Below are 25280 nucleotides of genomic sequence, written 5' to 3'. Positions count from 1 at the left end.
ATTAAAACAAATCAATCAGGAGTTGCAATAGGTCTGTTAGTTTTTCTTAATTATGCTTTACAAAAAAAAAGCTCTTGTGTTGTTGTGCTCTTTTGTGAATGCTTGCAATAAAAAAAAAAGAAGACCACATCTGTGTAATAGAGATGCTAGCTGAGCTAATGCTAATGCATGGTTGTCTTTATCTGAGGTCCTTGATCCATCTCCAGTAGAGCCCGTGCTTCCGGACCCACCCTGATGAGCAGACGCTGTGATTTGTTTGGGGTAAAGCGGGCCGTCTGGGTCCGTCCGTGTCTGAGCTGCTCTAATCGTGAACAGTGTCGCCGCCCACTCTTTCCCCTCTAAGCTGATGACAACTACGTCTAGTCTGTGAGGAAAAAGGAAACACTACAGCAGCACACTGTAAAAAATATATTGAGAGCCATTATGGGCGTGGAAATAAATAGATGAAGGGTGCATTTTTACACAAGGCTAATGGTCAAAACATTAATTAAAGGACCAATAAAACAATCTAAAACAATTCCCAAGTGTCCTAAAAGGTCACTGACATTTTTCTGTAGATGTGCGCCAGCGTTTACACCGTTGTGGGAGTGAACACAGCCAACTTCTATCAGTGGAAACGGCTCTTTTCAATCCCTTATTAAATTATCTCAGGGGGCGCGCATGCAGTCTTTGACATTGTAGAAGCAGAAGTAGTTTTGTTTTTTGTTTTCGGGGGTGTGGGTTATTGAAGACGTCTGGGGACTCTGCGACTCCTTCCAGAGCAGGGGGTCTTGGACCCTCAAGTTGCATATCCAGACTGCAAACGAGTCGTGTATCCACCACTAAATTATATCCCCCCCACATTTTCAGAAATAGGATGACAACAGAAGACTCAACTATTTGTACGCAATCCGAGCAATACTGTTGGTGGACATGTTGTCCATGCGGTTTGGGAAGACAAATAAAAAAGAAACTGGAAGTTTTAAGAAGAAAAAAAAAACCTTCAGTAGTGGTATTTAGCTGACTATTTTTATTCATATAAAAACACAGTTGAAAAGAAAAGACTTTCTGTATGATATCCACTGGCACTTAAACCTTCAGTAGGATCGATTGTCGAAGAGAGCTTGGTTTAGTTTGGCATACGTTGATGACATTCTCCCTTATCCAAGTGTAAAGGAGAGAAAGATCCTGTAGGAAAACATCTATCCCTCTTTTCCAGTCGTCTCTCTCGGCTCCTCCAGCGGGATTTGAAGGTCATAAAGTCGGCCCAGGCAATGTCATAAATCAGCTTGGATTAGGAAGCCGTCCAGTTCAGGGCAGTTTGACTCGCCCAATTGAGTCGCCATTTGTGCTCCAGCGCTTACACCCCCACCTGCTCCCCTTCTGCGTGGGGGTCTGAGCGTGATTGCAGACCTGAACTCTACCCCCATCCCCACAACCTTTCCCGACAACCTGAACCCCATCAACTGCTTGACATTTTAAACCTAACTTTTCCCCCTGTTTTCCATACGCCTGCACTTAGCATGACTTGATATCTTTTGTCATCGCCCTATCCCATTGAGATGAATTCTGGTGTGTCATCACGTTTAATCAGTCGGAGTTGTCTGATGTCATTATTTTACTACTCGCGTCGCTCTTACTGTCGGTGATGTAAGTGCCAAAAACAACAATCCGCTATTTGGCTCTGCACCAGCCAACTTTTAACAACAATTAATTCATAAACAATTCTACTACATTGGTGCTTTGAGATAGGAAACCTGTTTTAGGATTTTTTTTGATATACGCTGTCATTTGATTGATTATTTTTCCTTTGACTTCATGGGGAAAAAATAGAGATACAAGTTTTGTATGATGGCCGCAAGCTCAACTCACTACATAACAAGCAGCAGTTTGGCATATAGTAAATAATAATAATAATAATAATAATAAAATAAAATGGTGCTTCAAGCTGATTATTGCCACTCCTAGTTGAAGTTATAGTTAGTGAAGTTACATAAAACAAAGTGAGTTGCATGTTGTGTATTTGAAACATAGCTCTTAGCAAAGTCTGCTTAGCTTAATGCTAACAAACAATGCAAAATGCCATGCACAGGTTGATTCCAAACTAGATCATCGTTAACAACATTGTCGTGTCCAATCACTGTTACAGCATGGCATGCTATACAATAAGTATGAACTGTACCTTATATATTAACTCATTTACTGCCATAAATTCATTAAAAAAAAGGATTATTAAATATTAGGGGCAAGAGGCGATTACATTTTTTAAACTGTAATTAATCACATGACTTAACTAGTTAACTCACGATTAATCACAAATTCTATATGTTCTAACAATAAAAAAAAATCTAGGTTTTCATACTCTTGTTGACAAAAGTGGAAAAAAATGTTAAACTAATAGAAATAGTTTATATATATATATGATAGTTTATAGCCATCAACGGCAGTGAATGAATAAAAAAAAGAAAAGAAAATATTATAAAAAATTCGGGGCGTCAGGCGATTAAAGTTTTTAATCGTAATTAATTGCATGACTTCACTGGTTAACTCGCGATTAATCACCAATTTTATGTACAAAACTAAATGTACAATAAAAAAACTCTAGATTTTCAACAAAAGTGGAAAAAAAATGTTAAACTAATAGAAATAGTTCAAATGAATTTTTGACGTTTATAGCCGTCAATGGCAGTGAATGAGTTGATACACAATCACATGAAATACTAGCAAATATCATTTTAAGATGTTCTACTTTTTGTGCACTCTCCAAATGTATTTTACCAATAAAGAGCTGGAAAAATAATTATATATGGTCAGCAGTGCCAAAACAACAAATATTTTGATGACCATAGACTTTTGCACTCTTGTGCGGTTCTCGTTAAGTTTTTATTCAGTACTTGGTATCCTTTTTCTCTTACTGAAAAAAAGCATGAGCCCCAGAGATGGAAGAAGATACTGTCGCTAATCCAACCAGTTCATCAGGTTGCGTATTGTGCTTGGATTTTCGTCTGAACAGTACTGGGGGCAAACCGCGACCCTGCCCACCATCTATTGTTAGCCATTTTCTGTAAGGAGAAAAAAAATGTCTCAAATGTCAAAGGATGGGAATGGCACGGCACCAAATCAAAACAAAGCTTTGCATTGAATGGAGTCAGGTCAGAGCAGAAGGGCCTCGTCGGGGGACAATACGTGGGTAGTGCATAACAAGCGGCAAACATTTTTCACATTACTGTAGTATTTTACCTCTAAAATGGGCCAAGTAATAAATAAAGCACATCTGCTCGTTCCCTTGCTTCTTTTTTAGATTCTTATAAACACAGGAAGTGCAGAATTGTATTGCTGCAGGAGAAAGCTAAATGAAGTTAGCTAAATTCAGTTACTTGGCTGAAATGACATTTATCAGGTCCTGGAGGAAATATCCGCTCTGCTTTTTGACCTCGTCATCTTACCTTCTTAAATTTGTTATTGTTATTTTCCGCCCATTTCGGTTGTTTAACTTGACACACATCTGCGCCTCAGGCGCCAACTGACACAGTGTAAGGAAGGCCATCAGAGCGTTTTATGTTTCTTTGTCACCCACATGCAGACACGATGTTTTTGCTCGCCCAATTGATTTGTTCATCAAATCCAGTAAGAGTGTATGAGATGTTGTTTTGCCCAATCGATTGTGTGTGTCTGCTCTAATTCTTTTCACTTATTCGGAATTAAGCAAGTACAAAAAAAAAGGGCCTCTGTCTCTTTGCCCGTGCTTTTAGTATGCATGACTGGCTAAGAAAACAAGACAAACAGCTCAGTTCCAGGCCTGCGCAGATGCTGCGGCTGATATCTGGATTTAATCGAGTTTTGTTTTTCGTTGATCATTCTTGTGTTACATAATCTGGGTGGCATTAAATAAATCCACTTAGTACAAATGTGTCATGTATCTGCGCAGTGTTTTTTTTTTTTTGTTCTCCAAAATATTGCTGATGATGTCAATAATGGCAAATGTCTCTCGATTCTCAGAACGACACATGAAATCTGCTTTATGTTATTGATGCTCTTAGATATTGATGAAGATAAACATGCAAGATGCTGAGATAGTCGTAGGTAATATGTTTCCCAGAAGGCCTAAAAAAAAAAGGAGGAGTGGGCAGACTAGACAAGCAAGTTGTGATCAAATTTAGTTGTATAAACACCACACATTCCTGCTGTAATTCTGGACATCTGGTATGCATGTTGCTTCTCTTTTTTCTCTCCTGTGTGGCTTTTGTTCAACTCAATTTATCAACATCTGCGCATTTGCCTCATTGGTAGCTTCCAGCGTTTTTTTTTTATTTTTAGCTTGAACTGTTTATAGATGAATGTAATTTTGAGCTGTTTTTACTATTACTATCTATTGACACTACATTGTGTACTAAGCAGGAATGTTATCTTCTCCATGATGATTGATCAATGTTTAAAATTGGTCTTTTCAATGTTAATACTGTTTTTGATTGATGCTCTTCCATAGCTTTATAAAACTTATAGAAACATTTATTCAGTATGATGCACTAAAGCATTGGAAATTACAACCAGAATAATAAGCATATTTCCAAATGTATACAGTATCTCCAAAACTGAGCATGATATTTTTATAGATTAGATGTGCAAGTGTACCAAATGAAGTAACCTGTGAGTGCATGTGGAAGCAAAAGCGATGCACTCATGTGTTTTTGGTTCACTGCAGACAACGTGATTCATGAGCGGGCAATGCGGGAAAAATCAGCTGAAAATGCTCTCATGGGATATTCCCGTATCTGTCATGGGAACATGTGTTTTTCCATATGCATTCACACTTATTGACCAGCTACGTGGACATTGTGGGTTCACACATCAGTGTGTTGCGCTTGAGACCCGAGGCTGTGTTTGATGGTCACGGGTTAAGAGTCAAGTTGACAGGTGGTTTGTGTTTTTTTCTACTCACGAGGGCACTGTTGATGTAGATGTAAAAAAAAGATACCAGTGAAAACAAACATGAAAGTTTCTTCATAGGCAATCACGTTACATCCTGTTTACAAGTTGAATTACCGGTACTGTATTTTTCGGACTATTAGTCACTCCGGAATATAAATTGTTCCATTAAAAAAGTAGCACGAAGAAGAAGAAAAAAAACCACACAAGTCGTGGTGGACTATGTCGTATTTTTTTTGGTGACATTTATTTGATAAAATCCAAGACCAGTAGAGCTGAGATTTGCATCCACAATCCACAATCGCGACGAGTTCCGCTTGAATTTGAATCTTCAGCTTCTAACTACGGAAGAGTTTTTCTTTTTAGTTTAAAATGGTTTACCTCTACTTCTTGGGTCATTGTGGCCAAAGGTAGAATACTGGTCAATTATTGCACCTTTAGATGCTGCATGCTAAACTAGCTAGCTAGCGAGCTAGCTAGTTGTATATGTCACAAATGAGTTGCCAAACTTGCCATTACTCCTTCTTCTTCATCTTCTTTTTCTTCTACTTTAACGGTTGGCAAATACTTTTGGTGCATTGCCACCACCTTAACCTTAAGGTAAGCCATTAAAAACAAACAAACAAACATATTTGTTAGCTTGAAGTGGAAGATTTGAATCCAATCAGAACACGTTTGCGGCTGGCAACACGATACAGGGAACAGGAATTTAGGTGCAAGTCAGAGCTCTGATTTTACTATATATAAATTTTTACCTGGGTGTAAATCGCAGGTCCAGACAAACTATGAACAAAGTGTGATTTATATAGTACCAAAAAAAAGGTAGCCTAGCCCCAAACAATCATCATGAGGACGTAAAACATTTTTATAGTATGTCTTCAAACACAAATGGGAGCGGTTGGAGTTGAATATTAGAAAACTTTCTACCTTGGTATGTGTGGTGTTTTTTTTTTGTTTTTTTTTGTTCAACTGCAGGATTAGATGACGGCTCTTGGTTCTGATTGTGGTTGTGGTGGTTAAAGGGCAAGCGTGGCCTCAATACTGAGACGCACTGAAACTGAAGGCCGTCTCCTGTGGAAGGATGTTGAATGTCAACACAGGAAGTGAGATCATCATGATCAAGTCCCCCAAATTTAAACTGGGCTCTGACGTTGGTAGCGCAGGGTTATAAAGTTCCTGCCACCCACTAAACCATTAAGAATTGTAAAAATAACACACATATTTGACTTTACTGGTAAGTTTTGAGTTAGATTTAACATGAACTCAAAAATGTTCCATGCATTTTCGTCAACCCAAAAGCTCATTCATCGCATTTTAAAACAATAATGTAGCCAGTTAGATGAAATATCATGTTGTGTATTATATTTGGTAATTTAAGATAAAGTCGATAAAGGGCAAGAGCAGTAGAATTCAATTTTCAGTTTTTTTTAAGACTCAAAATAAATTGGTTAACCAATTTCCATGTCATTATTGAGTCAGGGTTAAATAAGTCTTCTAATCTTCCAAATGATACCGTAATTGTTCATAATTCCCTCATCCATAGTTATTGTTTTGAGTACATCTCTCCAGATGTTTTTGAATGTGTTTTGAGATCTTTGTTACTCATTGAAGTTAAACCTACGTCGATGTGCCAGACGTGCTAACTCTCTTAACATTTGTATGTGCACTGTATATTTTTTCAGAATTCTATGAACCTGCCTCCGGACAAAGCCCGGCTCCTCAGGCAGTATGACAATGAGAAGAAGTGGGACCTGATTTGTGACCAGGTAGATTGGACTTACCACATACACACGGCTTCAGTGGACTCAACTTAATGAACAAATAAAATTGCATACATTAATCGTGTTTGACACACAGGAAAGGTTCCAAGTGAAGAATCCACCTCACACTTACATCCAGAAAATACGAGGCTACTTAGACACCGGTGTCACCAGAAAGGTTGGGAACTCTTTTTAACAACAAATCATCCAATCGGCTACCTAAAAGTGTACATAAATTAACACTCTGCTTTCATTGTGCCTCTCAGAAGTTCCGCAGGAGGGTACAAGAGTCTACCAAAGTATTAAGAGAGCTGGAGATATCTTTGAGGACAAACCACATTGGGTACGTGTCCATTTTCCTCCTCTGCATCTGTTTATTACTGTATAAAGCTCAAGGAAAGCCGAGTATTGTTTCCCCTCGTGAGGAATGGACCTTTGTTTGCTCTCTCTGGTGCCCGGATCTCCCTCCCATTGTTTGAAGTTGCCAAGCTCTGCAGCTCTACTTCATAAGGCCGATCCTCAGAATGCCCAGATGGTAGCCATTGTGTTGCCGCGTCCACTCCCCCATGAAGTGTTGAGCAGGAAGCTTTGTTGTGTATGCCAGAAGGACAGGAAGACTGGCTGGGGAACCTTTGAAAAAAAAAGAAAAGCACACACAAGGATATTTGCAAGTTTACACCTTTTACACCTATACTTCAGTCATCGTCTATTATGGTGTCATTACATCACAAATATTCAACCATTTTAGCTACAGTTTTACCTTGTTAAAATTATGCGCTGCAGTATCTGGTAGGCATCTGTCAATGATGGGCCGTAACAATACGGCCACCAAGTTGCACATCTCTGTAATTTATCTTCTTCAAAGAACGACTACTATTTGTGAACATTACTGGGTCATTTATAATAGTTGTAAATCTCTTCTTTGTTTTTGTCGTGCATACCAGCAGCCACAACAAATGAATAATGATGCACAAACAGTTTTTTTTTTTAATGTTATTACTATATATTTTTATAGAGCGCAATATTAAATTCTATTTTTGGAACATATTATTGGCATTCCAATGCAGAAAAATCATTTGAGATCAAGCGTTAAAAAGAGTTATGAGTTCTGAATCTTAAAGCAAGGCATCTTTATTTGTATAACATTTCATATACAAGGCAACTCGATGTGCTTCACACAAGCAAAGACACAACACCCTGAAAGCATTTACAAACAACAGCTAATGACATTCAGAAGCAAAATAGGAAATAAATAAATAAAAGTAGCTTATTAAAATTACTAAAAGAATGTAGGCACTGACAACAATTAACTTATTCACTGGCATTGACGGCTATAGACGTCAAAAATTCATTTGAACTATTTCTATTAGTTTACCATTTTTTTCCCACTTTTGTTAACAAGAGTATGGAAACCTAGAAAAAAAAATATTGTACATTTTGAACAGATATACAAATTTGTGATTAATCGTGAGTTAGTGAAGTCATGTGATTAATTACAATGTAAAAAATTTATCGCCTGACAAGATTAAAAAAATAAAAATATATATATATATTAGGGGCGTCATTCGATTACATTTTTTTATTGTAATTAATCGCATGACTTCACTAGTTAACTCACGATTCATCACAAATTGTATATCTGTTCTAAATGTACAATTTTTCCCCCCTAGGTTTTCATACTCTTGTTAACAAAAGTGAAAAAAATGTTAAACTAATAGAAATAGTTTAAATGAATTTTTGACGTCTATAACTGTCAATGGCAGTGAATGAGTTAAACACATTAACAAATGGCTATAAACATATAAAAGTAAAGTAAGAAAATAAAAGTGCTTTACTCAAACATATGGGGGGGAGCAACATTTCTAACCTGGATTGGAAAGTGTTTACACAAACTTATTTAACTTTTGTTGGCATCTTATTTTATTTATCTGCAGCATAACAGATAAATGCTGCATCGCCATGTTTGCTTTGAACTCTGGGTTCCTCTAATTGACTCGCTTCTGCAGACGTTAAAGCCCTGTGGTTTTTTATTCAATCAGCATTTCTTTAATGTCTTCAGGGCCCAATGTTAAGAATTGTGAGGCTGCTCTGCATTTACTATAAATATTATGCAATTAGGAGTAACAGTGCCATCTGGTGCGCCATTGCCCCTTTGCAACGTAGAGTTGCTGCTGAGATTCCAGGAGCAGAAAGATGGCTTCAAGTTTTCCATAGCGCTTGTCTGACTAAAAGAGAAAATAAATGCTTTCAATGCGTTTCCCAGAAGAGGAATAAGGTGGGATCGCTTTCAGGAAGGACAATGGCGAGCGTGTGGATGGGCTTTATTGCCGTGTCTGAGTCTTATTCCTGACTTGGCTAAGAAAATGCGAGCGAGCCGCTGCCGGGTGGAGCGAGAGCTGGTGTGCGAAGACGGGGTCAGAGGAAAAGAAGGGGGGAGTTTGTAGACAGGAAACCAATGATCATGCCCGCCTGCTCACCCCCCCCCCCCCCCATCCACCACCACCCTCCTCTTTCCCCTTCACCTAAACAGCTTTGTTCATTTCCTCTGTTCCATCCCTCACCTCCCTTTCCCTTTTCCTCGCCCGCCTTCCTTCCGACACTCCTGCTTGCTTTCCCGTCCATCCCCAGCAATCATTCCAATAAGAGACATTTATTTCTATTTTAGGACGTTTTGACACGAAATGCTTGAATGTTTGAAGAAGAAAATCCTGAACGTATTCCATCACATTCCCCCCCCCTCTAGTGATAATTTCTTTGTTTTGAGTTTCCATAAAAAAACGTGAGTTCAATTGGCTGGAAATCAGAGGCCTTGTCCTAGTTTGCTTTCCGTTCCATCTTTGCCAAGGTCTTCCTGTCAGGGAAGGGGCGACCCCCTTCAGAGCTAACTCAAAGGATAACACATTAGGACCACAAGAGGAATTGCTGTTACTGGAAATGACCACATAATCACATTTAAACCCTATTTATCCTGATTTAACTGGAGAGCATCAAGAAGCGACTCAAAAGTTTGCATGCAATTTTTCTTATTGTCCACTTTTGCACGTTTTAGTGTTTGTCTCTGCTTTCCATTTAAAAAGGTTGCACTCTTGACTTCTGTGCCCCCCACCACCCCCCTCCCCCCAACGTCATAGGTGGGTCAGGGAGTTCCTCAACGATGAGAACAGAGGTCTTGACGTCTTGGTGGAGTACCTCTCCTTTGCCCAGTGTGCTGTCATGTGAGTATTTTTACACACGGCCACGCCTGGTGATTTTTGCCATGAACTTTTCCTAAAAGGAACTAACTGGGTTGGGCTGCAGCCGCTGAGTAAGCACGTTACGTCCTGCAGGGCCTAATGAGCTGCTTGTGCATCAAAAAAAATGTGCTGGGGGCTCATTGCATTCTTTGGATGTGTTTGTTTACCTCGTTGCATACTTGGACACAAGTATTGGGACGCCTGGTCAGTACACCAATTGAAAAATTGCTCTTTCCTCTTCTCTTCATGGGAAAATGATGATCGGATACAATCATTGTTAAAGTTCATTTTCCCGCCACACTAAGCTCATTCCACCATGTCCTTATACAGTATGGACTCGCTCTGTTCGCTGGGCCATATTCATAGAATTGTCCAAATCACTATAAGGGCCTCTTTGGAAAGTCCTTTATAAAAAAAACAAAAAAAAACTTTATACCACCTTTTCTAATGAACTCGAGTATTGCTGACGTAAATCAGTAGCGCGAAACGTCCATTTTCTGAAGAAAGACTTAAGAATACGTGCTCCTTTAATCCATGTGTGATTGTCATACTTATTTCATCATATCAGGTTGCCGCCAACAATCTGGTCCGAGTAGTCTTTCCTAAATGTGAAGTTGTTTTTTGTTTTCTTATGAATTAAGTTATGTTGTCTAATATTAACATTGTGAGTTATTGATGTGTAGAATAACTGTAACTTATGATTTGCTGCTTATTATTTCGAGGTGGTTTCGTTTGCTTCTTTATGTGAGCATTTCCATGTCGAGTTGGCTAACTTCATCAGTGGCCTGTTGCTTCAAATATTGCTGCCGTAAACAATTATGAGTCACTTGCTAAGGTTGCTTCGGACTAACCTATAGAATGAAGGTAGCATCGAGGAACGGAGGCATTTTTAGAATATGAGCAAAGTTTCCTCTGAGTCAGTACTTTTCTGTCTTTTTTTTTTGTTACACTCCCCCAGGAAGAATACAAATATTTCCAAGCCCCCCCCACCCCCCACCACCCCCCTAATTCTATTCCGCAAGTATAAAAAATATAATTTGTCTATAAAATTGTTGTAAATACACCTTTGCAGAAGAGCCAATACTCCTTTGGCATTCTGACAATGAGAGCTCCTCTGCCACCTACTGGAGTGGATGTGCAATTACCCTCTATTGAAGTATGCTAACCCCTTTTCAAAAACCTAACCCCCCCCCCCCCCTTCCCCCCAAAAAATCTTACCTTGGGGTCACACGTAACCCCTCTGGCATCACACCGCACCCCCTCAGGGGGCCCGTCCCCCTATTTGATAAGGTCTGCTCTGAGTACTTTTGGGCCATTTCACTCAGATAAGAAAGGACAAGAAAGCTTCCAAGCAAAAGCCAAAATCCGAAGAGTTTCTCTCATCAACACACTAACTGATGAACTAATTGGTTAAGCCGTGCGTCCCAAGATTTTGTCCCAATGCTGTTATGTGTATTGTTAAACTTTACCTGATTAAGACAAATTGTCTTTGCGGAGCTTTCTCATGCAGCCGCATCATGTTCTTGTGATAACCCCCCCCCCCCCCCCCCTTTCTGCCTCGCTCACCTAACCTGCCCCCTGCATCTGGTCTATACCCCCGCTGCGCTTTTTGTGTCTGCCTGTGTGCGTATGGCCCAGGTTGGATTTTGATGGGCTGGAGAATGGGGAGGATGGCTTCATGGACAAGGCTAAATCTTGGAGCAGGTCCATAGAGGATTTGCATCATATGAGCACTCAGCCCTTCTGCAACACGCTGGTGCGGTCGGCCCGCCAGTCTGTCCTCCGGTATGTATCGCTGAGCTGGCTTCTGTCCGCTATTCCCTGTTAATGACTTGCCTTGCTAAGCTAACGTGCGCTATTAGCATCAGCATGCTAGTTTGTTATGCTGGTGCTGTCTGGGCTATGGAAAGGCCAAACGCGGTTAGTTGCTTACGTGAGTCTTGCATCACTGATAAAAGGTCCAGATAGAGCATTAAAATATCAATTCAAATTATTATTAAAGGGGAAGTCCATCCATCCATCCATTTTCTTAACCGCTTATTCCTCAAACCCCCCCCCCCCCAAAAAAAAATTCTTGACAATTATATGTTCTATGCAGCCCAACTAGTCTAAATATGGTATTCTGGTTAATATTGCCTTGTTTAAAAAAAACATTCTGATTATTATTACATTGGTGGAAAATGAGTTATGAAGCAAAATATAGCCATTTGTATCCATCTCAGGAGGCGGCCATTTTGCCACTTGCTGTCGACTGAAGATGACATCACAGTTGCTCAGGGCTCAGGCAGCGACCAATCACAGCTCATCTGTTTTCTGAAGCTGAGCTGTGATGGGTTGAGCAAGTGGCAAAATGGCCGCCTCCTGAGATGGATACAAATGGCTATATTTTGCTTCATAACTCCACAATCCACAAATGTAATATTAATCAGAATGTCGTGTTTAGACTAGTGAGGTCACATATAACATATTATTGTCAAGAGTTTAATGTTGACTTCTTCTTTAAAATTATGTTTGGGACAAAAAAATATTTATATACATACTGTAATGAATGATTACACTCACTGGGAAAACATTAGATATGACTCAAACAATGACATCCAATTTCAGGGTTGTTATCCTCCCTTTAGAAACTGAAATATTCTTATCTTATTGGCAATTTTTATTTTATTTCATTTCTTTTCTTTTTTTGATCAGGGGCAGGTGCAAGTTTCACTTCTTTCTGTCTCAGTTCATTTTTTAAAAGAATGAAATAAACATTTGGAATTGAATTGCATTGTATTGTATTTGAAAGAAAAAGAGTGGATTTTGTTCAGAATGATCATATGTGCCTAATGAAATGACTTTTTAATTATAATATATGCGCAGTAAAGAATTCAAAAAAGTGAAATGAAACCGAACCCGCCCGCGAAGTGCACAAGCTACTAATGTAACGTGCACATGTTGACTGTACGAGTCAGTTACATAATTGCCTGTTGACAGTGGCGAGAAAAGCAGGCATCTCCCATCATGCACCGGTAACCTCAAAAACCATCTCTGACTTTGAATTCTGCCAGACCTCATTCTCGCTCACGCCTCTCAGCACGTGACACACACAAGCGTCATGTGACAAAAACGCGGAGGAATAAATCAGTCAAGCGGCGCTATGAAAAAGCATATTTGAAATGCTGCATCGTGGCCGTGTGATAACTTTCACCATGTGTTGCAGTTACGGCTCAGTCTCCAGCAGCAAAACCATCAAGAACTCCCGACTTGTCAGCCAGAAGGATGACGTGCATGTGTGCATCATGTGCTTGAGAGCCATTATGAACTACCAGGTATCAAACAGTGCTGCTCAGCCAACCGAAGGCTCGTACATGCATCGTCGTATATTTATCGGTCACAGACACGTGTATGCTTCCCCTGTCTGTGATGTGTTGCATTTATGCCCCGTTTTTGTCTCACCACATCCTGTTGTCTGTGTCTCTCCTTTTCATGCAGTACGGCTTCAATATGGTCATGTCTCATGCTCATGCGGTCAATGAAATTGCTCTCAGTTTGAACAATAAGAGCTCACGGTAAGAACTGATGTGTAGACATCACCTTGAATGCAGGCTCGTATAATAAAGCAAAGCAAAGGCATATTTAGATCATTTTTATTTCAATTACAGCATCCCTGAAACTGTATTTTATTATCATTTCATGCTGCATTGGTAATTTGACAACACAATATTTTTTCGCATCTTTAATTTGAATACTTTTACTACAAGTTCCACAATGCACTGCAACAGCTGGCGGAATGTCACAATTGGCAATCACTAGGGCTGCGCAATTAATCACAATTTAATTACAATTTCAATTAGTACACTCCACAATTACAAAATTGGCATAATCTTAAACAAAATATATTATAATAGATTATTAATACTAATTTTGAATTCTTTAAATGTAAGTTTTTGCACTTGTTTTTTTTTAATTGATTTTAAAATAACTAATTTAATAAATCTTGTTTGGTCCAAAAGAAACATGCATAATTATTAGGGGTGTGCCCAAAAATCTATTCTCATAAGAATCGTGATTCTCATTTAGTACGATTCAGAATCTATTTTAAATGTCCCAAAATCGATTTTATTTAAATTATTTTATACTGTCTTGCCTTTGTCTGTGTGTGCCTTTATTTGGAGCGCTGTTCATGTTGTACCCGATTTGGCCACTGAGGGGCAGTGTGGTTCCACGCGGTCTAATACACTGTTAAGTTGTAGCCACATTAGAGAGTAGAAGGAAAAAGTCACAATCAAGTTATTGCAATGAAAGTTGTTTTTTTGCAGCGTGGAGCCGTTCTTTTGAGTGATAAAAGTGCCGCGAGTAGCGCGCTGATTAGCATTAGCGAGTCAGACTGGAGTAGATCATTACAATTCCTTGCACATCTATAGATTGAAGTAAAAATCATTGTCAATCAAATCATTTTGAATCAAAAATCTTAAAAAAATCGATTCTGAATCGAACCGCAGACCCAAAAATCTAATCGAATTATGAGACATTCAAAGATTCCCACCCCTAATAATTATAGTGTTTCAAAGAAATGTATTTGTCTTAATATTTTTTTACATTTAAACATTTTCTTGTTTTGCACCAAAAAACAATTGTTCGTCCAAATTGTGCTTGCAATCATTATCAAATTCATTGTGATTATTATTTTCTTTATAATTGAGCAGCCCGAGTCCTCACTACAAAGTTATCTTGCTCATTTGGAATCAAATTGGAAAAAATTTCATTTTATAACAAGTTATAGTAACAAGTTTATTAGTAATCCAAACTGTGTCTGTCAAAAAGAAAGTAGGACAAAAATAATTCGTCAAAGCACTTCGCTGTAAAAGTTGAACTTGTTACAAGAGTTAGTCAATTGTCAGCATGTGCTTCAACTGTCACATTAATATGGTCAGTAGTGAACAACAATGTGTAATATTGACTACATTATAATTTAATGATTTTATGTTGTGACAATTTGTTGTTTTCCAAGGTGAAAAATGTCAAATATCAATTTACAGATAGTGTTTTATAATTAAGGATTTTGCTAATTTGTTATGTGCATTGGACTGTATGCTTTACAAGTTCAGTTCCTAGTTCCTAGATTTGGCCCTGCGGGGGAAAGCAGCAACCTGTTCATATGATATGCTTCCCTTTCTCCATGGTGCTCACTTGTTCTCTGAAGTTGGGAATGAGAGGCGTCCATGCAGACAGTTAGTGGAATGTTTACTAAAAGGAGATTAGTGCTGAAACGTCAGTCAGTGGTTGATCACTTCACAAGATCAACACTCGGCTTGCAATCATACACCACTTATGAGATTGACACACATTTATTCCTGTAGTCTAGCTCATTCAATGCCATTGACGGCTATAGACGTCAAAAATAAATGTGAACTATTTCTATTAGTAATTTTTTTTTCTAATTTTGTTAAGAGTATAAAAACCTATAATTGTTTTATTGTACATTTAGAACAGATATAAAATTTGCCAGTTTATAAACTCGCAAATTTACGAGTTTTTTTTCTCACTTTATAAAGTGGCAAACTTTCCACTTTATAAATTTATAATAAAATGTTTTGAACTCGCAGGTTTATGAGATTTTTTCTCACTTTAAATTTGCAAATTTCCTACTTTATAAAGCGGCAAATTACCGATTTTTTTTCTGGCAAATTTGACATTTTATAAAATGTCAAATTTACGAGTTTTTTCTCGGAATATAATATATGGGAGATGGAACACATTTCGATCTGTTCTAAATGTAAAAAAAAATGTCCCCTAGGTTTTCATACTTTTGTTAACAAAAGTGGGGAAAAAATGTTAAACTAATTGAAATAGTTACGTATTTTCCACATTTTAAGGCGCACATAAATGCTTTTAATTTTCTCAAAAATCAACAGTGCGCCTTGTTTTTAAATAGGCCATTCATTGAATGTGCGCCTTACATTGCGAAAAATACGCGAAGATGAATTTTTAACGTCTATAGCCGCCAATGGCAGTGAATGAGCTAGAATGAACTTTCCTGTTTACAAATTTGAAAGTGAGTTCAGTGCTTGTTTTTGAAATTTCTGTGCTGTCCTACTGGGTGCCCCCCCCCTTTTTTTTTCAGGACAAAAGCATTGGTCCTTGAGCTGCTGGCTGCCGTCTGCCTCGTTCGAGGAGGTCACGAGATCATCCTGTCAGCGTTTGACAACTTCAAAGAGGTGCCCAAAGCCGGACTCCATGCAATTTGAGCTATCTTATTATTTGTTTCAGTCAAAAAGATCAGAGTCCTGTTGATGTAATGCAAAGGAAATAGACTTAAAACAGCAAACGTAGCCATATACCATTTAAGTCAACGCTTATTTTGTTGGTTAAAATGACCTGGCTGTATTGTGTCTTTGAGTAATCTGTTCTTACACATCGGTTGATAATTTAAAAAAAAAAAATGCTAGTGAATGGCCCCACATATAGCTAAGATGCGCGGAGGCCTGCAGGGCCAGCATGGAGGGATGAAAGTTGAGAAGCTCTGGGAGTTGTCACCTCCGCAGAGGGTGGAAGGGAAGATCAGTGGTGACCTGTTAGAGGTCATTCATCTCATTAGGACACCAGATGTGAGACAACCTTGAACAATAATCAGGATCAACTCCCTGGTGACAGCCTAGGAACTGCAAACTCTGACTGAGGGTCTTCCTGCTCAGACATCTGAATACCAAAATAAGGGGAAAATGGCAGAAAGAGAGAATGAGCCCACTTATTGTGGTATTTTGCAAAAGTAATTTTTTCTGAGCATTTTAAAGAAGCCATCCACTGGTAGTTCATAATGGCCGTTCATTTTCATTTGATTAAGCCCTAAAAAAAAATAGCAAAAGAATTTACTGGGAAAACATGCCAATGTTTGTTTGTGCTTTTCTTTGGGTATTTTTGGTCAGATGATTTGTGCGCCTTATTATTTTTGCCTTGCTGTGACTGGTGAGGATAAGAATACATTATTTTAAAACACTTCTCAACTTCTCAGATGGGTAATTGATGTTAAAACGTTTTAATGTGTTTATCGATGATGATAATAAGTAGACATGAACTCATTCACTGCCATTGACGGCTATAGACGTCAAAAATTCATTTGAACCATTTCTATTAGTTTAACATTTTTTTCCACTTTTGTTAACAAGAGTATAAAAAACCTATATTTTTTATTATTATTGTATATTTAGAACAGATATAAAATTGTGAATTAACTAGTGGAGGCATGGGATTAATTACGATGACAAATTTTAATCGCCTGATTTTTAATAATTATTTTTTAAGAAGAAAAAATTATTAAAAATTAGGGGCGTCAGGTGATTAATTTTTTACATTTTTAATTAATCGCATGACTTCACTAGTTAACTCACGATTAATAACACATTTGATATCTGTTCTAAATGTGCAATAAAAAAATCTAGGTTTTCATACTCGTGTTAACAAAAATGGAAAAAAATGTTAAGCTAATAGAAATAGTTACAATGAATTTTTGACGTCTATAGGCGTCAATGGCAGTGAATGAGTTAAGGCAAATTAAGGTAAAATTGCTTTCACCAACTAATTACTTTAGCAAAAAAAATCTATTCAAATTGAATTGTGTTGAGAGAAATACAATCTACAATGCATAGGGCAAATAATTAAAGGATGCAGCTTTTCCATATATGTGGCTCATGTTCAGTGTCATATGACAACATACCACTATTAGAATACAAATCATTTTATATTAGAATAGTAACACTTTGTTTTTTTTTAGGTCTGTAAGGAGAAACATCGTTTTGAGCGCCTGATGGATTTCTTCCGCAGTGAGGAGGGAAACATCGACTTTATGGTCAAAGCCGCTTTGCATTCTTTTAATGTTACCGCGGCTCGCATCTAAACGTGTATTTATCCGCGACGCAGGTTGCTTGCATGCAGTTCATCAACATTGTGGTCCACTCAGTGGAGGACATGAACTTCAGAGTCCACCTGCAGTTCGAATTCACCAAGCTCGGACTGGACGACTATCTGGAGGTAAACCAGTTGACATCACGTGGAGACGATGCGCTCTGTTCGGTATCACTAAACCATGTGTTGTGGTTTACCACCCTCAGAAATGTAAACACACCGAGAGTGACAAGTTGTCGGTGCAGATCCAGGCCTACCTGGACAACGTGTTCGACGTGGGTGGTCTGCTGGAAGATGCCGAGACCAAGAACGCAGCACTGGAAAAGGTGGAGGAACTGGAGGAGCACCTGTCTCATGTAAGTGCACCACCCGGTCGAGACCACCAACGATTTAGCATAATTTCGGCTGTGTGTGCACGTACAGTATACAACATAACTGCTCCAACGCTATAATTTTAACGCACAGTGTTTTGGCTTTATAAGTGGTTCAGCGTAATCACGGGGTGGAGAAGTTTGGAAAATGTGATCCACGTAACAATCCTGATGTTGTTCTCATGCTGGCTCCTCCCATCTTTGCATCCCACGCTGCCTTGTAAAGTCCGTCTACACATGGAAAAGAACGTGGGCAGCCCTGACATCATTGGAGGAATTTCATAACAAACTCTTCTCTCAGGGGTGAGGAATGATGAAGGAGGACGAGGACGAATTCCAGCGCAACATGTGCAGTCATATTTCATATTCAAAATAAAAGCTGCGTCCCGCGCTCGCTGCATCGCGCCGCTGGCCGGCTGGATCATATTTCTCATTGATGATGCTCAGTGTAAACGGGAGCGTGGGAGCGAGAGATGATGCTGCAGCTGCCGCCGATGTGGAAATCACCTCCTCTAATCGCGATGGCCTCGATGTATGTTTTCCCAGGTGACTGAGAAGCTTCTGGAAGTTGAAAATGAAACGATGATGAAAGTGGCTGACTTGGAGAAGATGCTCCTCCAAAAGGATAAAGATCTTCAAGCGATACGGGTAAGCTGGAGGTCATATTGACGGAAGATTAATACTCACGGGTTAAAAGGCTCAAGTAGCGTAGATCATTTTCACGAAATCAGTATGATAGCAAATGAGGCAGGCAGGAAGCAGGATGTTTTTTCAGCTTGTGAAGTCACGATCCTGCGCTCTACGTCGCCCCCCTGTGACCGCTCAGGAGACGTACGAGTCGACCAACACGCAGGTCAACACCCTGAGGAGGGTGCTCAAGGAGAAGGACGCCGCCTTCCAGAGGCACTTCAACATCGAGAGGCGGCTGCTGGAGCTGGAGCAGCAAGGCACCATCCGCCTGCACAAGAAACCGGACGGAGACATCGCCATCGAGCCGCTCGGCGTCGGGGGCGCGGCAGGCGTCGGCCTTGGCGTCGGGACGCTACCTTTGGGTTCTGTGTCGGCTATTTCGCAACCAGGGGTGCTCGATCCCAGCTTGCCCCCGGCCAGTGAAGCTCCACCCCCACCGCCTCCGCCACCTCCTCCGCCTCCGCCACTTCCTTCTACCACAAGTGAGCAGACACACAACTTTTTTTCACATGTTTATGAGAAGGGTGGGCTTCTTTTAGTTAACTCTGGAGATACATTTTAAATCATGAAAGCATTTTTTTTTTTTATTAACTCTATTAACTCGCTCGGTGTGCAGCCAAACTTGCAGGAGCGACTGGCGGGAAGATGAAAAAACATGGGCTATGGATACAAACCCAATTCCCAAAAAGTTGGGACACGATACAAATTGTGAGAGACACTGCCACTCCGAGAAGCTCTTTTTATACTCCAATCAAGTTGCCAATGGACCTCATTAGTGGTAACTGGTCTTCCAGCTGTTTTTGCAATTGACTTTTCCAGTCTCAACTTTTTTGAGATTTTTTGGCACCGTGAAATTTACAATCAACATATTCTTCCCTTAAAATGATGCATTTTCTCAGTTTAAACTTTTGACCTGTCATCTATGTTCTATTCTGAACAAAATATTGAAATTTGGCACTTCCACATAATTGCATTCAGTTTGTATTCGCAACTTGTATAGTGTCCCAACTTTTTGGGAATTGGGTTTGTAGATTTACTTTCTGATTGACTTGCTTGTTGGAGAACTCTAAAGCAATTTGTGCACTCTGCAGAGCCAAATTCAAATAGCATATTATTTGCACACCTCATCTCATAACTAAATTCCTTGCTCAAGTTACTTCCATGGGGCCTCGCACACCAATGCTGCTGGAGTTTGGTGCTCGTGAGCAGAACTAAACCTGTAAGTGAGATGTTCTGAGAATGTTTGTTTGATCGTTTTGTTCAACAGTTGTATTTTACAGGAGAAGTATTCTATTCAAAGGTCAAAGACAGCTTTTAGAACAGTCTTTGATTCTAAATATACTTTCTATTTGATTATTTTAAATTTATTCCAAGATTTTACTCAAGTAAATACAGTGGAACCTCAGAGTTAGAACGTTTCGGAACTCGTACCATTCGGACTTCAACCCAAAAATCGGAGTAAAAAATGCCTCGGAGTTTGAACATCCAAGCAAAGCAAGCTAAACCGAACGTACCTTGAAAACAGGTAAACGAGTGAAGCCGAGCAATGCCGAAGGCTCACGTTGCGACAGTTGAGACGATTTGGATTTGAAACAATGCATGCAAGGACCGCTTAGTAGTCTAACAAAATGCCCAATGTAAAATACACGAACTCAGCTCTGAACTAAAGCTAGCATTAACGTAGCATTTATCATCATCTGATGCCATCACCCCACAACAGGTAAGGTACGGTATTTTTTTTTTATTGTTTAAATACTGTACTGTACTGTAAATGTAAAAAACATAAATACTAATTAAAATAGGAATTTTCTGTTTTTGTAGCTTGGGAACGGATTAATTGCATTTACATTATTTCCTATGGTAAAAAATGTTTCGGAGGTTGAACAATTCGGACTTTGAACACTTCGCAGGAACGAATTATGTTCAAACTCCGAAACCACTGTATCTGTTACAAACTTTGAAGGAAAAGATAGAAGTAAAAGTAGAACATTTTGAATAATCGTGATTAATCGCAATTAATTACAGAAAATTGTGTGATTAATTAGTTTTTTGAATAATCGTGATTAATCGCAATTAATTACAGAAAATTGTGTGATTAATTAGTTTTTTTTTTTTTTTTATGAATCGTTTGATAGCACTAGTAAAAATAAATTAAAATTTTCCACCTGTTCTGAAACCTCATTTATTGCAGACCTTAGTGCACCCACTCCACCGCCACCAACCCCTCCTCCGCCTCCTCTCGCTCCTCCTCTGCCTGACGCTTCGCCTTCGGTCATCCTGAGTGTTGGTCTCTCAGGTAAGAACACTTGCTACTCCTCTTTACCGCAACTAGTGGAGCCAAACTCAATACGTTTCTACTTTCTTGCAGCTATTAGAATCAAGAAGCCCATCAAGACAAAGTTCCGCCTGCCTGTATTTAACTGGACCGCCTTAAAGCCCAATCAAATTAACGGCACCGTTTTTAATGAGATTGATGATGAACGGGTGCTCGAGGTATCTCAAGCGGCTCATGTCCCGTCAAATTAATTTGTTGTGTCTTTCAATTCAGAGGGTGGAGTTCAATTTGTGAATGATCACTTGTGTACAGGAACTGGATTTGGAGAGGTTCGAGGAGCTGTTTAAAACGCGTGCACAGGGTCCTATTGTGGATCTGTCGTGCGCAAAGAGCAAAGTCGCTCAGAAGGCGGCAAACAAAATAACGCTGCTCGACGCCAACCGCTCCAAGAACTTGGCCATCACACTGAGGAAGGCGAACAAGACCACAGAAGAGATCTGCAAAGCAATAGAGAAGTATTCAATTTTATTTTATTTTTTTTGTTCTTATAAAGAGCCTGTCAAGTGAATTCAGAGATTTGTTTCCAATAGGTGTGAATTTTTTAAATTCTAATTAATCGCATGACTTCAATAGTTAACTCACGATTAATCACAAATTTTATATCTGTTCTAAATGTACAATAAAATGAACAATAAAATATGTTTTACGTTTTCATACTCTTAACATAAAAGTGGGAAAAAAATTAACTAATAGAAACATGGCTGCATCTTTAAGTCATTGATAGAGTAACTTCATAATAATTCATAAACTTGAGTTAAAATGAAAAAAGATGTCGTGTACTGTAAAAAACGAGTGTGATGTGGATTTGTGTTGAGGTAATATTTCTGCCACTAGATGGCATAATTGCATTTGTAAGACATTGGCAACAGCTCAGTGCATTTTTGTTTTCAAATTAAGAGCTATCTAATTTGTAACATGAAGTAACTTGTGAAATTATGCACATTTTTTAAATTGTAAAATACAACTTGACCCCACTCTCCACACATATATTGCATGATTAAATGTATTCCTGCTAAATTTTGACGTGGACGTGTTTGCTGCGTTGTGACTGGAATTCCTTCAGTACACGCTTTCTAAGTAAGGGGCCGTCATTAATTGCGCATAAAAAAAATTTTGTGCCATTAACTCATTCACTGCCATTGACGGCTATAGGCGTCAAAAATTCATTTGAACTATTTCTATTAGTTTTTCCACTTTTGTTAACAAAAGTATGAACACCTAGAATTTTTTTATTGTACATTTAGAACAGATATTACGTTGGTTATTAATTTTTTCTTTTCTTTTTTATTTTTTTATTGAAGTCACGATTAATTACAATTAAAAATGTTAATCGCCTGTTGCAATTTAAAAAAGAAAAAAAAGAAAAGATTATTAAAAATTTTAATCGTAATCAATCGCATAACTTCACTAATTACCTCACGATTAATCACAAATTTTATATCTGTTCTAAATGTACAATAATATTTTTCTAGGTTTTCATACTCTTTTTAACAAAAGTGGGAAACATTTTTAAACTAATAGAAATAGTTTAAATGATTTTTTTATGTCTATAGCCGTCAATGGCAGTGAATGAGTTAAAGGAACTTTAAATTAATTAAAAATGAACACACAAATTTTGACAACCCTAGTTTCCAAATACATTATATGTGTTTGAAGACATTTCTGAAATGTTTGCATTTTAGCTGTAATCAAGCGCACTTTTACTATGCGGTTAGCAAGCAAGCTAGCTTTGGCTGCATCCTGAAAATGCATCGTCCCGTTGCACAGACTAGGGTTAGAGTGCCTCGTTGTCATGGCATGGAAAATCTCCATGACAACCTGGTGGGATATATTCTAGGCTTTAAGGCTCAATCGTTTAATTATATTATGTGTAGACAGACAAAGTAGCATCGAGTTTTCTAGGTCGTAGTATAGAAATATGTCATTAAAAATTGAGCGGGGCTTTTCACTCATCAAATATCAAATATAGACAACATTTTTATTGTCACTTTACTGGGACCGTAACACAATATTTGCTTTTAATCAATGTATAAAATAGATTCAAAACAAAGAAAAAAAATGTTGAATCACATTGTAATGAGTAGAATATTTTTCACTGAAATTGTACTGCATGACAGCGAAATTGCTTGACTTTTCTACCATTACACCCAACACCGTATCCTAATTTCTGCCTAGGTTTGACTTGAAGGCCTTACCGGTGGACTTTGTGGAGTGTCTGATGCGCTTCCTTCCCACGGAAGCCGAGGTGAAGGTGCTCCGTCAGTACGAGCGGGAGCGCCGTCCGCTGGACCAGCTGGCCGAGGAGGACCGCTTCATGCTGTTGTTCAGCAAGATCGAGAGGCTCACGCAGAGGATGAACATCATCACCTTCGTCGGGAACTTCGCCGACAACGTCAGCATGCTCACGCCGCAACTCAACGCGATCATCGCCGCTTCCGGCTCGGTCAAATCCGCGCCAAAGTTAAAAAGAATGCTCGAGGTTTGTTTTCTATTATTTTTGAGCCGTTGCGAACGGGAATGTGCATTAATTAACTCCTCCGATCGACTTTCAGATCATCTTAGCCTTGGGCAACTATATGAATAGCAGCAAGCGAGGGTGCGTTTATGGCTTCAAATTGCAAAGTCTTGATCTGGTGAGTAACACAGCAAACATTTATGGGCACCTGCGCTCATTCATCATCTTCCTACACAGTTTACGGCTGCGGGATCGCTTTGATTCATTTCTTTTGCGGCACAGCTGTTGGACACCAAATCTACAGACAGGAAGATGACGCTGCTCCACTACATAGCTCTCATTGTGAAGGAGAAATATGTGGAGTTGGCCAACTTCTACAATGAACTGCACTTTGTGGATAAAGCCGCAGCAGGTGAGGGCATATTCGGTCAAAACAAAACAGTTGTGATGGGATGAGAAAGACAGAAAAGTGTTGTTTTAACAAACATGTAGATGGGAAGTTGCATATCAACATCTAAACCCTACCTCGGGGATGGTCAATTTAAATGCTGGAAGGGCGTGTGGGAACTGCTGTATGTTTTTCCTGCATATCATTCTAAATCCGCAAAAATAATCAGCCCTACTCGTGTTGTAGTGTAGAACTGTAAAAGCCATGTATGCCATCTAGTGGCGAGTGGTAGTATTACATCTTAAAGCTAGTCGATGCATATTCGTAGTTCGGCAGCTGCAAATTTGCATATTTACAGATTTTTTAAATAAAAGAAAAAAATTATAATTTGTTCAGTTTTTTCCAGTTACTCTTTCTTTTCCACATTAACTCCCAGTTTTCATGGAAAACATACAGTATATTGAATGTTTGTCAGTATTTTTAATAATACAATTTTTTGGGGGGTTTGCAAAGAAAATTGTTGAAAAACTCCCCCCCCCCCCCAATTTTTTTTTTTTAAATTCATCAAGGGGTGACTCACAATGTGGTCGCGGTCTGCCAGTTGCCCTTCACTACCCTATCTAAAGTTTTGTAATGGCTTCACTTATTTTATCATGCCAGTTAAAATGCTTTAGATGTGACTTGTTTCCTTGACTGTGCACAAAGTGTCGCTGGAAAATGTTCTGCTGGATGTGCGAGAGCTGGGAAAAGGCATGGATCTGATCCGGAGAGAATGTAGTCTTCATGACCACTCGGTCCTTAAGGGCTTTGTCCAGGCGAGTGACGCCCAGCTGGATAAGCTGCAAAGGGATGCCAAGACAGCAGAGGTAGGAGACGCTGCCCTCGCCAGCAAGAAACCTCTGACACAAAAAATTGCTTAGCAACCTCCATACATAGGCTGGATTTACACTTTTAAAAAAAATCAAGTGTCAATGTCAAAAAACACAGATGACATTCATTTACATTAAAAATGATCTGTAATGCTATTTTTTTCTTTTTGCCATGTTTTGGTGACATGATAGATCTAATAATGTCCATTTAAACTGCAGACATACATAGTGGTAGATGATAATATATTTTTTGTTCCTGTTTTGAAAGAGTCCTGGTTCTGACAATGTCCCATTTCATGCATTGTTTTGTCTGTTTCCGCTGCCATTACACATACCAATTGCGCCACTGAGCCATTTTCACTGAAGCAATTCCCTTCACTCCCGGCT

The 25280-nt window shown here is 39.0% G+C and overlaps 1 protein-coding gene across 7 annotated transcripts in view; it reads left to right on the top strand.

Annotated features, from left to right (window-relative positions):
* The window catches only part of fmnl3 (formin-like 3), a 42246-nt gene that overhangs the window by 8253 nt on the left and 8713 nt on the right, over positions 1–25280 (top strand). For 5 of the 7 annotated variants that reach the window (XR_015094077.1, XM_086068675.1, XM_086068676.1 and 2 more), the window contains exons 2-21: positions 6588–6671; positions 6763–6843; positions 6932–7008; positions 9797–9880; positions 11537–11683; positions 13104–13212; positions 13376–13452; positions 16008–16101; positions 17655–17729; positions 17801–17911; positions 17992–18141; positions 18703–18804; positions 18983–19328; positions 21038–21142; positions 21215–21339; positions 21434–21636; positions 23357–23660; positions 23734–23814; positions 23919–24048; positions 24730–24890. Coding sequence is in view for 6 of the 7 variants with exons in the window: in XM_086068675.1 (XP_085924801.1) it covers positions 6588–6671; positions 6763–6843; positions 6932–7008; positions 9797–9880; positions 11537–11683; positions 13104–13212; positions 13376–13452; positions 16008–16101; positions 17655–17729; positions 17801–17911; positions 17992–18141; positions 18703–18804; positions 18983–19328; positions 21038–21142; positions 21215–21339; positions 21434–21636; positions 23357–23660; positions 23734–23814; positions 23919–24048; positions 24730–24890 (2646 nt within the window). In the remaining variant the exon portion in view is untranslated. Of the gene's footprint in view, positions 1–6587; positions 6672–6762; positions 6844–6931; positions 7009–9796; positions 9881–11536; positions 11684–13103; positions 13213–13375; positions 13453–16007; positions 16102–17654; positions 17730–17800; positions 17912–17991; positions 18142–18702; positions 18805–18982; positions 19329–21037; positions 21340–21433; positions 21637–23356; positions 23661–23733; positions 23815–23918; positions 24049–24729; positions 24891–25280 lie in introns of all 7 variants that reach the window. The other 2 variants (XM_086068677.1, XM_086068672.1) reach the window with 2 other exon arrangements.

Source organism: Leptonotus elevatus, chromosome 2, assembly GCF_054856555.1.
Source record: "Leptonotus elevatus isolate MCC_2025b chromosome 2, RoL_Lele_1.0, whole genome shotgun sequence".
In the NCBI taxonomy this organism is placed as follows: domain Eukaryota; kingdom Metazoa; phylum Chordata; class Actinopteri; order Syngnathiformes; family Syngnathidae; genus Leptonotus; species Leptonotus elevatus.
This window is presented reverse-complemented; position numbering and strand designations above follow the sequence as displayed.